At 52.5% G+C, this 12177-nt stretch overlaps 1 protein-coding gene across 3 annotated transcripts in view; it reads right to left on the bottom strand.

Moving 5' to 3' along the window:
- Window positions 1-12177, bottom strand: part of GAB2 (GRB2 associated binding protein 2) — a 101734-nt gene that overhangs the window by 82624 nt on the left and 6933 nt on the right. For 2 of the 3 annotated variants that reach the window (XR_009968589.1, XM_062639158.1), the window contains exon 1: window positions 6823-7010. The exons of the other annotated variant lie outside the window; for it this stretch is intronic. Coding sequence is in view for 1 of the 2 variants with exons in the window: in XM_062639158.1 (XP_062495142.1) it covers window positions 6823-6894 (72 nt within the window). In the remaining variant the exon portion in view is untranslated. Of the gene's footprint in view, window positions 1-6822; window positions 7011-12177 lie in introns of those variants that run through there. 3 annotated transcript variants of the gene reach the window in all.

The following is a 12177-nucleotide window of genomic DNA, read 5'->3' on the forward strand; positions in this document are numbered from 1 at the left end:
AACACCATTACATCACCTCTTGCATCTGACATTGGCTAGAAGAAAAGGAGAGGAAAATACAGGGTTTCAGTATCACTTCTCCTCTTTCCCAAAGAGAAACAAAGCCAGCTTCCTCTTACACCGTCCTCAAGTATTGTCTGTCTTCCTTAAGTTCAACCTGTGCTTTGCTACCACCAGTCTTGTACATTCACTGTGGGCTTTGCCACCACCATCGGCCTACTCTGAAGTCATGACAGGCAGCTGAAGAGTCACTCCAGCTGTCTTAGCAAAGCCAAAGCACTGGGAGAATACACCAGTTTCACTCCCCATGCAACACACGGATTCCTTACCTCTATGGGCATGTCGACCTCAATCAATGCAATGCTTTGGTAAGACATGCCCTGACCAAACCAGTTTGAGTTTCAGCAGCTGAAGAGCTGCCCTAGCACAGCACTTCTCCCAGGTAGCTTGTGTTGGTAGGAAACAAAGCAAGGACTATCCACCTGCACATGGAGCTGGGCTAAAGCAGCTACATTGCTTCTTAGATTGATGGCACCGTGCTGTGTAATGCCACAGAGGTATCAGAAATGTTGGGTTGGAGGCTCCTTGGGAGGTCTCTGGTCCAACCCTGCACTCAGGCGTGACTAGATCAGGTTAGCCAAGTCTTGAAAACCTCCAAAGACTGAGACCCTACAGCCTCAATGGGAGCCTGTTCCTCTATGCCATGACCCTCTTACTGGAGGAGCCTCCCTATAACTCAACCTGAACCTCCAAAGCTGGTTTGTGGTTGTTGCCCCTTATTTTGCTACAGCAAAGAAGAGTTTGACTCCATCATCCCCATAAACCATCCTTGAAATAGCTGCAGGTTATTAGGTCGAGAGTATTTCAAGGCCAGGTTGGACAAGGCTTGCAGCAACCAAAGTGGAAGGTGTCCCTGCCCATGGCAGGGGGTTGGAACTGGATGAGCTTAAGGTCCTTTCCAACCCAAACCGTTCTGATTCTATGATGACAATATACCACCATCTGCCAGGAGATGCTACAGTGGGTGAAGGCACGCAGCCCCACGCTCAAACTAACCCCAAGGGAAGGTTGCAGGGAAGAGGTTTTGACTCATCAGCAATGATGCAGCAGAGAAACAAGTTACGGAGCGCACCCTTTGTGCAGCATTGCACAAGAGAGGTGGTGCTGCAGGAGTGCTGTCGGGCACTGCCCTTGTAAGCAAAATGCACCCCCTGACCTGCAACACCTTCTCTGGTGGAGCAAGGGCTCATCCCTCCTCTGAATCATGGGGCAGATGACAGCAGCTAAAACCTCTGATGGGCTTCTTGCATGAGGGTTGGAGATGGCAGGGGAGGAGCAGAGCGCAGCGAGGCAGCTTGGTAGACACGAAGTCAGGGAGCTCCGTGCTGTCAAAACCTTCTACAAAGGACCTGTTTGCACTGGGTCAGAGGACTTCCCATCAGCCGATCCAGGTGACATGATGAGTGCCCTAAGCCTCTTTGCTATCCCTCCCTGAATTCAGGCTCAAAATCCATGAATTCACCCAAACCAGCACCGGAGGGGACTTGTGGAGAAGCTGTCGAATTTATTCCACTGGATCAGCTCTCCTAAGCACAGTGCGACCAACCTGCTCTTCCAAACTTCCACCGATGGAGATTCCAAGCCCATCTGTTCCACTCCTCTGGCAATCAGTGGTTAGGAAGTTTTTTCCTAACACTTGTTTCCCTTGGTGCAGTTTGAGCTCAGCATTTCTTGGCCTCTCACTGCTGGCCATGGGGAAAAGTTTACACCCTTCCCCTTTGCAGCTACATCTGACATACTAGAGCGCTGTTATTTCTCCTTTCAGCCCTCTCATCCCGAATTTCCTTCAGTCTTCCCATGTTTTCTAAGTTTCTTCTCATCTTTATTGCTTTGCCCTGGGGTCTCTGCAATTGTTTCCTATTTTCCATAGAGGGAAGCACCCTGAATCAGGCCTGGCACAGGCAAACGTGAAAGCAACCAGTGAGAGTGAGTCCAGACGAGGCCACGGAGCTGCTGTGAGGGCTGGAGCAGCTCTGCTCTGGAGCCAGGCTGAGAGCTGAGCTGGGTCAGCCTGGAGAAGAGAAGGCTCCTGAAGGGGAGACCTGAGAGCAGCTCCAGTGCCTAAAGGGGCTGCAGGAAAGCTGGAGAGGGGCTTGGGACAAGGGCTTGTAGGGACAGGCCAGGGGGAATGGCTTTAACCTGCCCGAGGGGAGACTGAGCTGAGCTCTTAGGCAGAAGCTCTTCCCTGTGAGGGTGCTGAGGCGCTGGCACAGGGTGCCCAGAGAAGCTGTGGCTGCCCCATCCCTGGCAGTGTTCAAGGCCAGGTTGGACACAGGGGCTTGGAGCAAGCTGCTCTAGTGGAAGGGGTCCCTGCCCATGGCAGGGGTTGGAACTGGGTGAGCTTTAAGATCCCTTCCAACACAAACCATTCCATGATGCTGTGACTTTCAGACCCCCCCAGCTCCCACCAGCACTGAGTCAGGGCAGCCGCACATAAAAGCCTGTTCCCATTACACTGCAGGTCAACCTCTGCAAATGGCCTTTTCCAATGCCCCCACATCTCTGTGAGCTCCGACACACTGATCCCCTCCTGACACAGAATGAGGCCACGCAAATGGAGACTGAAACACGGCACTTGTTCAACAGTGAAAATGAACACCGGAGTGAGGGGTGGAGGTGATAGGCTCCTGTGGTTTGAAAGTGTTTCAGGCCATTTGGAGGTATAGGAGTCATAAAAGCCTCCTCTTTCAGTTTATAGCCATTCCCTCTTGTCCCATCACTCCATGCCCTTTAAAAATCCTATATCCTCCTTTACAGAGGACATTCTTGCTGTGCATCTTCAAGTGGGATATGAAGGATATACTTCAGTGGCCAAAAGAAACCCCTTGGAGGAATACAGCTGCAACCACCTCATTTTACCCTGCTTTAACTCTTCTGCTCACCCCATCAGAGAGGAGCAGATCTTCTTATAACCTTGATTAAACTACTTCTGCTTGATGTGAAAACAACCCCTGATGCACAAAGCCAAACTCTCCCCCCAAACAACCCAGCGAGGAAAACCAAAACAGCACTAAAGCACTGTAAACCAAGGCAAGAAGCTCTTTAATCAGAACTGCAGACACACATCTCAGCCAGCCAGAGAATCCTCTGACTTCAGAGTCCATAAAGGAGCCGGCAGTGCACTGATTTAACGATAGGAAGCGAAGAGCTGCTCTCGACATCGACAGCCCTTATTCCTTACATTGCTTTCCTGCCAGAGAGCCCCATCAGTGGCAGTGGATAGACACAGAACACCACACTCTACCCCCACGTCTAACGTGGGAGACAACAGACAGGCACGTCCAGAGCGGGAGCACCAGGAGACAGTGAGTCAGTGCAGCCCAGCACAACATGCGCCGGTCTCGGCTCGTTGGTCACACAGCTGAAGCCAAGGGGGCTGTTTAGGGATTGGGGTTGTTTCATGGATGTTTGAAGGAGGAGAATTAAAACCAGCTCCGTGCTTTGTGGCAAAAACAAGGAGACCTGTCCATGCGTGAAAGGCAGAGGGCAGAAGGTGGGGACAGGCTTTTAATAGGACCGGTTGTGATAGGACAAGGGGGAATGGTTTTGAACTAAAAGCTCATTGATTCAGGGCAGATCTTAGGCAGAAGCTCTTCCCTGTGAGGGTGCTGAGGCGCTGGCACAGGGTGCCCAGAGAAGCTGTGGCTGCCCCATCCCTGGCAGTGTTCAAGGCCAGGTTGGACACAGGGGCTTGGAGCAAGCTGCTCTAGTGGAAGGTGCCCCTGCTTGTGGCAGGGGTTGGAGCTGGGTGAGCTTTAAGGTCCCGTCCAACACAAGCCATTCTATGAAGGTATAAAAGTGTTCACCTGAAAAGAACCCCAAGCAAGCTGACGATGGAGCTTGGCATCCATGAAGAAGGGAGATGGAAAGTGGTACTTTGGTGCCTGAACCACTTTTGACCTTCAATTATTTTGTTACCTTTTATTATCAGTACTACTGCATCTTTATATATATGTGTGTATATATATATATAATCTGAGCTCATGGCTAAACTGCCTAGGGTCTACATGAACCCCAGTCCCCAGTTACAAGACGGAAGAGAGGTACCATTCATCTCAACCTCGAAGCAGTTGTGGTGTGAATGTTCCCCAATGGAATAGGAAATCCAGATACTGGTATTTCCCAGAGCATTGTACAAAGAGGTCCTACACAGAATATCCCCATCTCACATAAACACAGTGCTCTGAAGTGAAACCGAGCAGGTATTGATATAAATGCAGATTAACACTGCATGGATTAGGTGTGGGGAGGAATCCCCTTGCCCAGCTGCTCTGCATGGGAAAGTACATTCAGCCCTTTCCTGCCTTGCCAAAGATCTCCTCGAGAAGTAAAACCAAAACAAAAGCAGGCTTATGAAAGCCCAGCACTTCAAGGACAGTGTCAGCAACACACCCATGAGCAGACACGTACGTCTGAAATGCACTTGTCAGAGAGAAAATAGATCTATCATCTACCCTGTGTCGATAGAGCCAGAGCAGGAACTTCAAACCCGATTAGCAACATCCTGCAGCCTGAGATTCCTCCTTTGAGGTCTCAAAGCAGAGCATAAACCAAAGGCAGAAGGAAAGTGGCAAGGACTCAGTACCTTGCCTTAGAGTGCAACACCACGATGGCTGAAACTCACCTTCTGTGCATGAAAACCAAAGTCCAGCCGTGTGGGTTTGCTGTAGATGAAGGCTTGATGGGAGCAAAGCCATCATAGAAACATAGAGTTAACCAGGATGGAAAAGACCTTTAAGATCATCAACTCCAAACGTTACCACCACTAACCCATGGCACTGAGGGCCACTGGTTTGTGAACACTCCCAGGGATGGTGACTCTACCACTTCCTTGGGGATTGTTGGAATACAACATCAGCCTGCAGCTCCACCGCATCTTGAGCCACTCTCAAAGAGAACCCGATCAACACACCAACACCCCGAACGCATTTAATAACCATTAAAAAGCAAAGGGGATGGAGACACCAGCATGCACGACACAATCCAAGCTGAGCCCAACGCTTCCAACTCCAGCCACCAAAGCAGGAAGCCGGCACAACTGGTGTGACTGGAAGGGAAGTCCCACTGACCACTGAGATCCCCTCGAGCGACACGTGCCAAGCATCGCTTCCTGCCCTGCGTGGGACAAGCCGGGCCCGTCTCGGCACGGCCGCGTTTCCTCCGGGGTGGGAAGGAGGATGTTTGGAAAGCCAAGGTGGCTTTTGCAAAGCGCTTTGGGACGTTGCGGGGATGAAAAGCACTCTTCTGCACGTGAATAATGAGCGCTGACCGCCGGCATGTCACACCCTCGTGGGGAGCGCTTAAGCAGCTTTCTTCGGCTCCCGCTGGAATGCCGGAGCACAAGCTGGATATTCAGAAGGCGATGTGAGCGCCCTTTCACAGGGCACATGCTGGGGAGCTAATGATGGTTGATGAGTTAAGGCCACTGGTGATGCAGGATCAGCAATTAGTTGATTTCTGCAGGGAGGGAGGGAGGGAGGGAGGAAGGTGCTTTGCTCCATTAAGCTAAAAGCATCCTCCACAGTTCAGCGTGCACAAAGTCGTTCTGTCCATGTGCCACAAAGCCTGCTATACACATCAGGGGCTTGATATTTCCCATGTAAACACCCTGTTTTACTTTTGTCTTAGTGTATCTGGGGGGACAGGGAGCAAAAGAACCGGGTTCCCTCATGGTCCCATCCCAATCTGATCCCTCTTCAAAGGGGATCAGGCACACAAGAGCAGCTGAATTTAATGCACAGATATGTGGCACCGCTGATGTCTATGGGGCTGCACCCATTCGGACAAGGCTAATAACATGGGATCACAAACTGGATACTCCTCCAGCCCTGCCTAGGCTGTGATACTACAGACACCCCCCTCCCTCCTAAAGGCAGGCAGCGATGCCCCAATCCATCAACAACCGGCACTGTGGAGCCACCACCTGCACTTGTTCTGCTGCCGATCCCGAAACACACACAGGCAAAAGCAACAGGACCAAGGGATAACCTGGTTCGTTTCCCCCCCCCCCGCCCCAACCGGGAAGGGAGCCTTTCCCACAGGCTGCATCCCAGCCAGCCAAAACCCGGCTGAGGACACTGGAGGCAGGGAATGGGACCCCGGCTTCATCGCGGGGAGCGATGTGCCGAGTCATGGGATGGCAGCAGGACGTCGCGGCGTTCCCGAGCTCCAACGCTCGCGGCGCACGGCGGGGCCGTCAGGAGGGAGCAAGGAACAGTTACGTCTTTCAGGGAGCGGGGAATGTGACAGGGCTGGCATTTGGACCCTTCTCTTTACAACTTCTTTGAAGTGTTTGATCTCAGCCGCTAATGACACCAAAGGCTATCGGGGCGCTACTGGTGCTATCTTCAAAGGGTTGCAACCTTCAATGATTAATAGGAACGGTGCACGGGGAGGGGGAAGCGACCGTTAACGGGGGTGTAAGGAAGGGAGAGGACACCCAAGATGTGTTATTTCTCTTTGGGACCAACGTATTCCCAACCTCCCCATATAAAACACACTACTCTAAAGAGGGCTGGGATAAGGGGGTGTCCGGTTCAGCTGTTGCCATCACCCGGGGTAGGGGGTGAGGTGAGGAAATGGGGCTCAAAGATGCTCCCACCGCCCTTCCCAAGCAAGAGTGGAGCCAAGACCGAGCCTTCCATGCCCGGGTAAGGGGCAGCGAGCCTCGGGGCGGGCGGTGGCAGGTGCACCGGGTACCAAAGGGTGAAGGGGATACAGGGAAGGGGTAGGGATGCGAGACAGGGACGGTCTGAGACTTACGTATCTCCGTAACTTCTTCTCCGGCGGTGACTTTCGGAGCCAGCCCGAGCACACAACCTCCCCGCCGCTCATCGCGGCGGCCGGGCGCTGCCTCCCGGCGCTCAGCGCCCATGGAATGCGGTGGGAGGATGGATGTGCGGATGGATGGATGGGTGGATGGATGGATGGATAGATGGAAGGGAGGAAGGGAAAGGGGTGTGTGTGTGTGTGTGTGTGTGTGTGTGTGTGTGATGAGCGCCTCCCCCGCCGCCGCCGCCGCTCGGCTGCGAGCGGGGAAGCAGGAAACCGGCTCCTTCCCCGGCTCACCACGCCTCCCGCCCGGCCCGGCTCCCCGCCAGCCCGCTTTAAAGATACAAACCCCTCGGGGAGCGAGGGCTGCCCGGCCCCCACGCTGCTCCCCCTCCCCGCCGACCCGGGGTGTGGGGGGGGTTGGTTCATCCCTGCTGCCCTCCGCACTCATCCAGCGCCTGTAAACTTTGTACGCACCGCAGGGGTGATGGGCAGAGGGATGCCTCAATGAAGAACCCCCCCCAAAACCCTTCAACTATGAGGTTAAATCACTGCAGCCCCAGCAAGGACCCTTCCACTGTCTTGATGGGAAAGCTCCTTCTCTGGCTTTCACCCCACTGCGCTCTGGGGTTTGTGTGCGAGATAGAATCATAGAATCATAGAATGGTTTGGGTTGGAAAGGACCTTAAGGTCATCCAGTTCCAATCCCCCTGCCATGGGCAGGGACCTGTAGGAAAACAAAGAGGTTGAGCAAGAAACAGCCAAACCCCAGTGACAGCAAAAAAAAAACCCTCCTGGAGGAAGAAAAAAAAATATATATATAAAAAATGGGGGGAATCGATAAAAGCTTCATATTTTATTATTGATTTTTAAATAATGGAGCAGTGCCCACTGCGAAGGGATGCGACTGCTGCCGGAGCCTCATGCAGACAAGCTCAGGTTTGCATTACAACGTTGTTATGCCCTGGCTGAGACGAACTATCATCTTCCAGATCTGGGAACACTGTGTGTTTTAAAGTCTGATCCTCTCAGCAGCAAGACAACTTCCCTCCACAGCCCTGTAAGGAGGATTATGCCCTAATCCTCCTTGTACAGCATCCTTCAACCTGGATCTAGCACCCTAAAAGCCCGTTTCCAACCCATGACACACTTATGCCGCCCACTTAGGAACATACAACTCACGGCTGTTTGGTGGGGATGGAGTTTTAAGACCTGCCTCCATACAGCAGCTCTGCCCCAAACCTGCTTGGCCACATTCATCCCTGCCTTGACTTCCCTGCCTGTCCAACCTCTGTGGGCAGGGACGGTCCCTCCTTCTGTGTGTGTGCTGTAGCTGGTGCAACAACAGCTCCACGCTGGCTGGATGCTGTTGCATGTCAAACAACAACCACCTTCGCAGCACGCCGCTGGAGAGGGGATCTTGCATCACTTCAGAGCAGTAATTGCAGCTCGCAGTGCCTCTGGGAGGGAGGCAGGACACCTCTTCAGGATGGGGACAGCACAGTTAAACCATATGTTGTTTATCATCTCTGTGGCTGCATAAAGGAGGGGGGTAAGCCCTTAAAGAGCAAATATGTCATTTGTTAGGAATGTATCTTCTCAACAGCTTTGTTTTTCTGCCAGTGAAACGCAAAGGCTCAAAAAGGTTTCTCTACCTTTTCACTGCCCAAAGGAAGGCCTTGATCCTGTTCAATCTCTGCACAGATGCTGGCTACAGGCAGATCAGTTTGACTACGGTCAGATCAGCTTGGCTATGGTAGGAACAGCTTGGCTATGGCTGGATCAGCTTGGCTATGGTTGGATCAGCTCACCCAGGGTGCTGTGTGTGATGCAGCTGAGAGCAGGGGAGGATGGAGAAACCAGCTCTGCACTGGCATCAGCCAGCATGACCTTATTCAGTGCACTGGAGCTGTATCAGTTTACACTGAGAGTCTTGCCCTCAAACCCTGCTGTGTTAGGATTTGCGGGGAAAACTGCATCCTGGCGACCTGTGCTTGAGGGATATTCCCAAACCCCAGAGCAATTTCAGGGATGGTGGTGACTTACTGGGGATTTATAGAGACCCAATCGAGAGCAGACGACCGCGATTAATAGGCAGGTACCGTGCAGAGCCATCCCGTGGTGTATGTTAATGATTCACAGCCGAGGAATTCGCTCGCACTGACACCAATGCAAAGTGGTATCAAGTCTGGAAACCAGTTGCAGAGAACCCCATCCACATTTTTATGTTAACAGCTTCCACTGCTCCACTGAACTGCTTCCTTGGCCTATGGGTGTTTAAAGAAAGGCTCCATAATTAGCGCTGTGTGAACTGCAATGAATTATTCTACATATTCTGTGACAGCCTTTGCTTTATTACCCTGCTCCTTTGCTGCACTCCCTTTCCTCTCCACCCATCCCCTACTCTGGATCACATTTATTGACTTGGTTATATCACAACATAGAGCTGAACAGCGTCCAAAACACGAAAACCCCCTTTTCTCCATGCTTTTAGTGATGCCTGACACATGTACCTCAGATTCCTGGGATTCTGGATGGGAAACAGGTTGCATTTTCTATACACTTCAATATGCTGCCATCTCGAATGTGAAACACAAGCTCTGCGCAGGAAAACGCTCAAAACAAAGATGCTCCGTGTGAACGTCCCTACCTAATCCCGCTGTGGCTGTACACAGAGTGGGAACAGCGAGATAACGCTGCCAGATTCCATACGATCCAACGCATGCAACGTTACAACGGGGCAAAATGCTGGCCCTCCTTAAAGCGTTTGGCCAGGGAGATCAATATTGCCCCAATGCCTTTAGGAGCTACAGACGCTGCACGTCATGAACGCAGCTCGGCTTTGGCAGCGCTCACACGTTCGTAGCAGCTTTACCAACTTCAAGCTGTTCCTCCGAGGGGCGATGGAGCCTGAACTCGAGCTGGCCCCGGCTGCCGGTGCAAATCCCTGCAGGCAGCAGAAAGCTGTGAAAGCCACAGTGCCCTGTTTGAAAGCGAGGAGAGGCTCATTTGGAGCCATCAGGAACTCATCCCTGCCAGAGGAACAGCAGGGCCAGCAGGCGTAGCAAGGGGGGAATGAAGGGGTGCCATGGGAGAACACACACCCAATAAAGGGGCTGCAGGAAAGCTGGAGAGGGGCTTTGGACAAGGGCCTGTAGGGACAGGCCAAGGGGAATGGCTTGAACCTGCCCGAGGGGAGACTGAGCTGAGCTCTTAGGCAGAAGCTCTTCCCTGTGAGGGTGCTGAGGCACTGGCACAGGGTGCCCAGAGAAGCTGTGGCTGCCCCATCCCTGGCAGTGTTCAAGGCCAGGTTGGACACAGGGGCTTGGAGCAAGCTGCTCCAGTGGAAGGGGTCCCTGCCTGTGGCAGGGGTTGGAGCTGGATGAGTTTTGAGGTCCCTTCCAACCCAACCCATTCTATGATTCTATGATAAGAAACCCTGTTCTTTGCACACAATAGTGCAGAAAGAAAACATTTTTCCATGGAAAAGACCCCTTCTTCACGTTCAACGTGCGTTTCGCTGCCTCTGGCAGAAACCTCGAGGTTTTCACTCACGACCTTCAGCGCCGTTCCTTGTTGTCTGAAACCGAAATCACAACTTCCAAGAACGACCCCGCAATGCCTCCGCTCCTCCCCGCCTGCTCCGCGCTTACTTAAATGAGCCGTGCCATCTACCGGCTATAGGGAATGCTGCAGGCAGAGCGATTCCTCGCCCCGGGAAGCAGCAGGGATGGATGGAGACACCGGGAATTTCCTGGGGATTAGGGACCAGCTGGTTAAAACGCTCTGGGCTACTTACCCCAGCCAGGCACTAATCCCATGGAAGTGCCCTGTGCTGAGGTTAATATAAACCGAGACATGCTGGGGGGGGAGGATTCAGGTCAGTGCTGCCTGGGTGCTACGTGCCTGTTTTCGGATTCCAAGTGAATGCTCAGTCTCAGGAGATGCAGCTCCACAACAATAGGACCTGACTTTATCTTCATGCAACAGCGGAGCAAGATGGAAGCAGCTTTTCCTCCTTGATTTCATCAGGAACTGTCAAGGTTAAAGAGAAAAATGAATCGTCTCTTTCAAGAAAGGGAGCCTTTTCACGCTTTCCACCCTGTAAAAGAGCACAGCAACGGAAAGCAAACCACAAGATGGTCCTTTCCTTCATGTGATAGGCAGGAACTCCAGCAGCGAGCATGGGGAGGGGGAACAGTAGCACAAGGTGATCTGATCAGATAGTGAGACAGTTTGAACATCCTCACTACAGCGTTGTGGCAAAGACGGGGCACTGATGCTTTAATAGGGACTTAAAAGAGAGAAGGGATGGCTTGTGGGTCTGCAGTGCTCAAGGTGCTCATTTGGATTTGCTGGTCCAGTTGCTAGGGGTGGTGATGCGAAACAATGGATTAAACCTGCTTTGTCCTTTCCCTGTTGGAAATCCTGGCAAAACCCAGCACATCCCATCAGGAATGGATGCAGACCCCTGGATGGTGTTGCTGGATGCAGCCATGGGGCACTTCCAGTGCTTGCACTTGAACATTATCAAATATTAAGGACATGGAGCTGTTGGAGCAAGTCCAGAGGAGGCCGTGAGGATGCTCAGGGGCTGGAGCAGCTCCTGTATGAAGACAGGCTGAGAAAGTTGGGGCTGTTCAGCCTGGAGAAGAGAAGCTGCGTGGAGACCTCAGAGCAGCTTCCAGTGTGTGAAGGGGGCTGCAAGGATGCTGGAGAGGGACTCTTCATTAGGGACTGCAGTGATAGGACAAGGGGTGATGGGTTCAAACTGAAACAGGGGAAGTTTAGATTGGATATAAGGAGGAAGCTCTTCCCTGTGAGGGTGCTGAGGCGCTGGCACAGGGTGCCCAGAGAAGCTGTGGCTGCCCCATCCCTGGCAGTGTTCAAGGCCAGGTTGGACACAGGGGCTTGGAGCAAGCTGCTCTAGTGGAAGGTGTCCCTGCCTGTGGCAGGGGTTGGAACTGGATGATCTTAAGGTGCTTTCCAACCCAAACCATTCTATGATGAATGGGGTTTCCTGTTCTGAAACCACAGCCCAAGCCAAGGCTCAGCCCTGCTTCCTTCAGTAAACCGGGCAGTTGGGAGTCATTTCGTGTGGAGCTGAGCTGGGACAGAACATTAGTGAAGCATTTCCCAGGTAGAGCTTCTTCAAGCCTGGTCCTTCCTCCTTGCATGGACGAGCTCCTCATGCAACTCTCCCGCCTGGCTCCAGATACATTTCATGTTTACCCTGTTGCTTTCCACTTAGGCTGTTTTCACCACGGAAGAGAAGGAAACTGGGAGTTCTCCCATGTTTTTCTCACCTTCTCAGCACAGAAACCCACTGCTCAGTGGGAAGAGCAC

The sequence above is a fragment of the Pezoporus occidentalis genome, unplaced genomic scaffold, assembly GCF_034315485.1.
Source record: "Pezoporus occidentalis ecotype Australia unplaced genomic scaffold, CSIRO_AGI_Poc_V1 ctg6, whole genome shotgun sequence".
Lineage (NCBI taxonomy): Eukaryota > Metazoa > Chordata > Aves > Psittaciformes > Psittacidae > Pezoporus > Pezoporus occidentalis.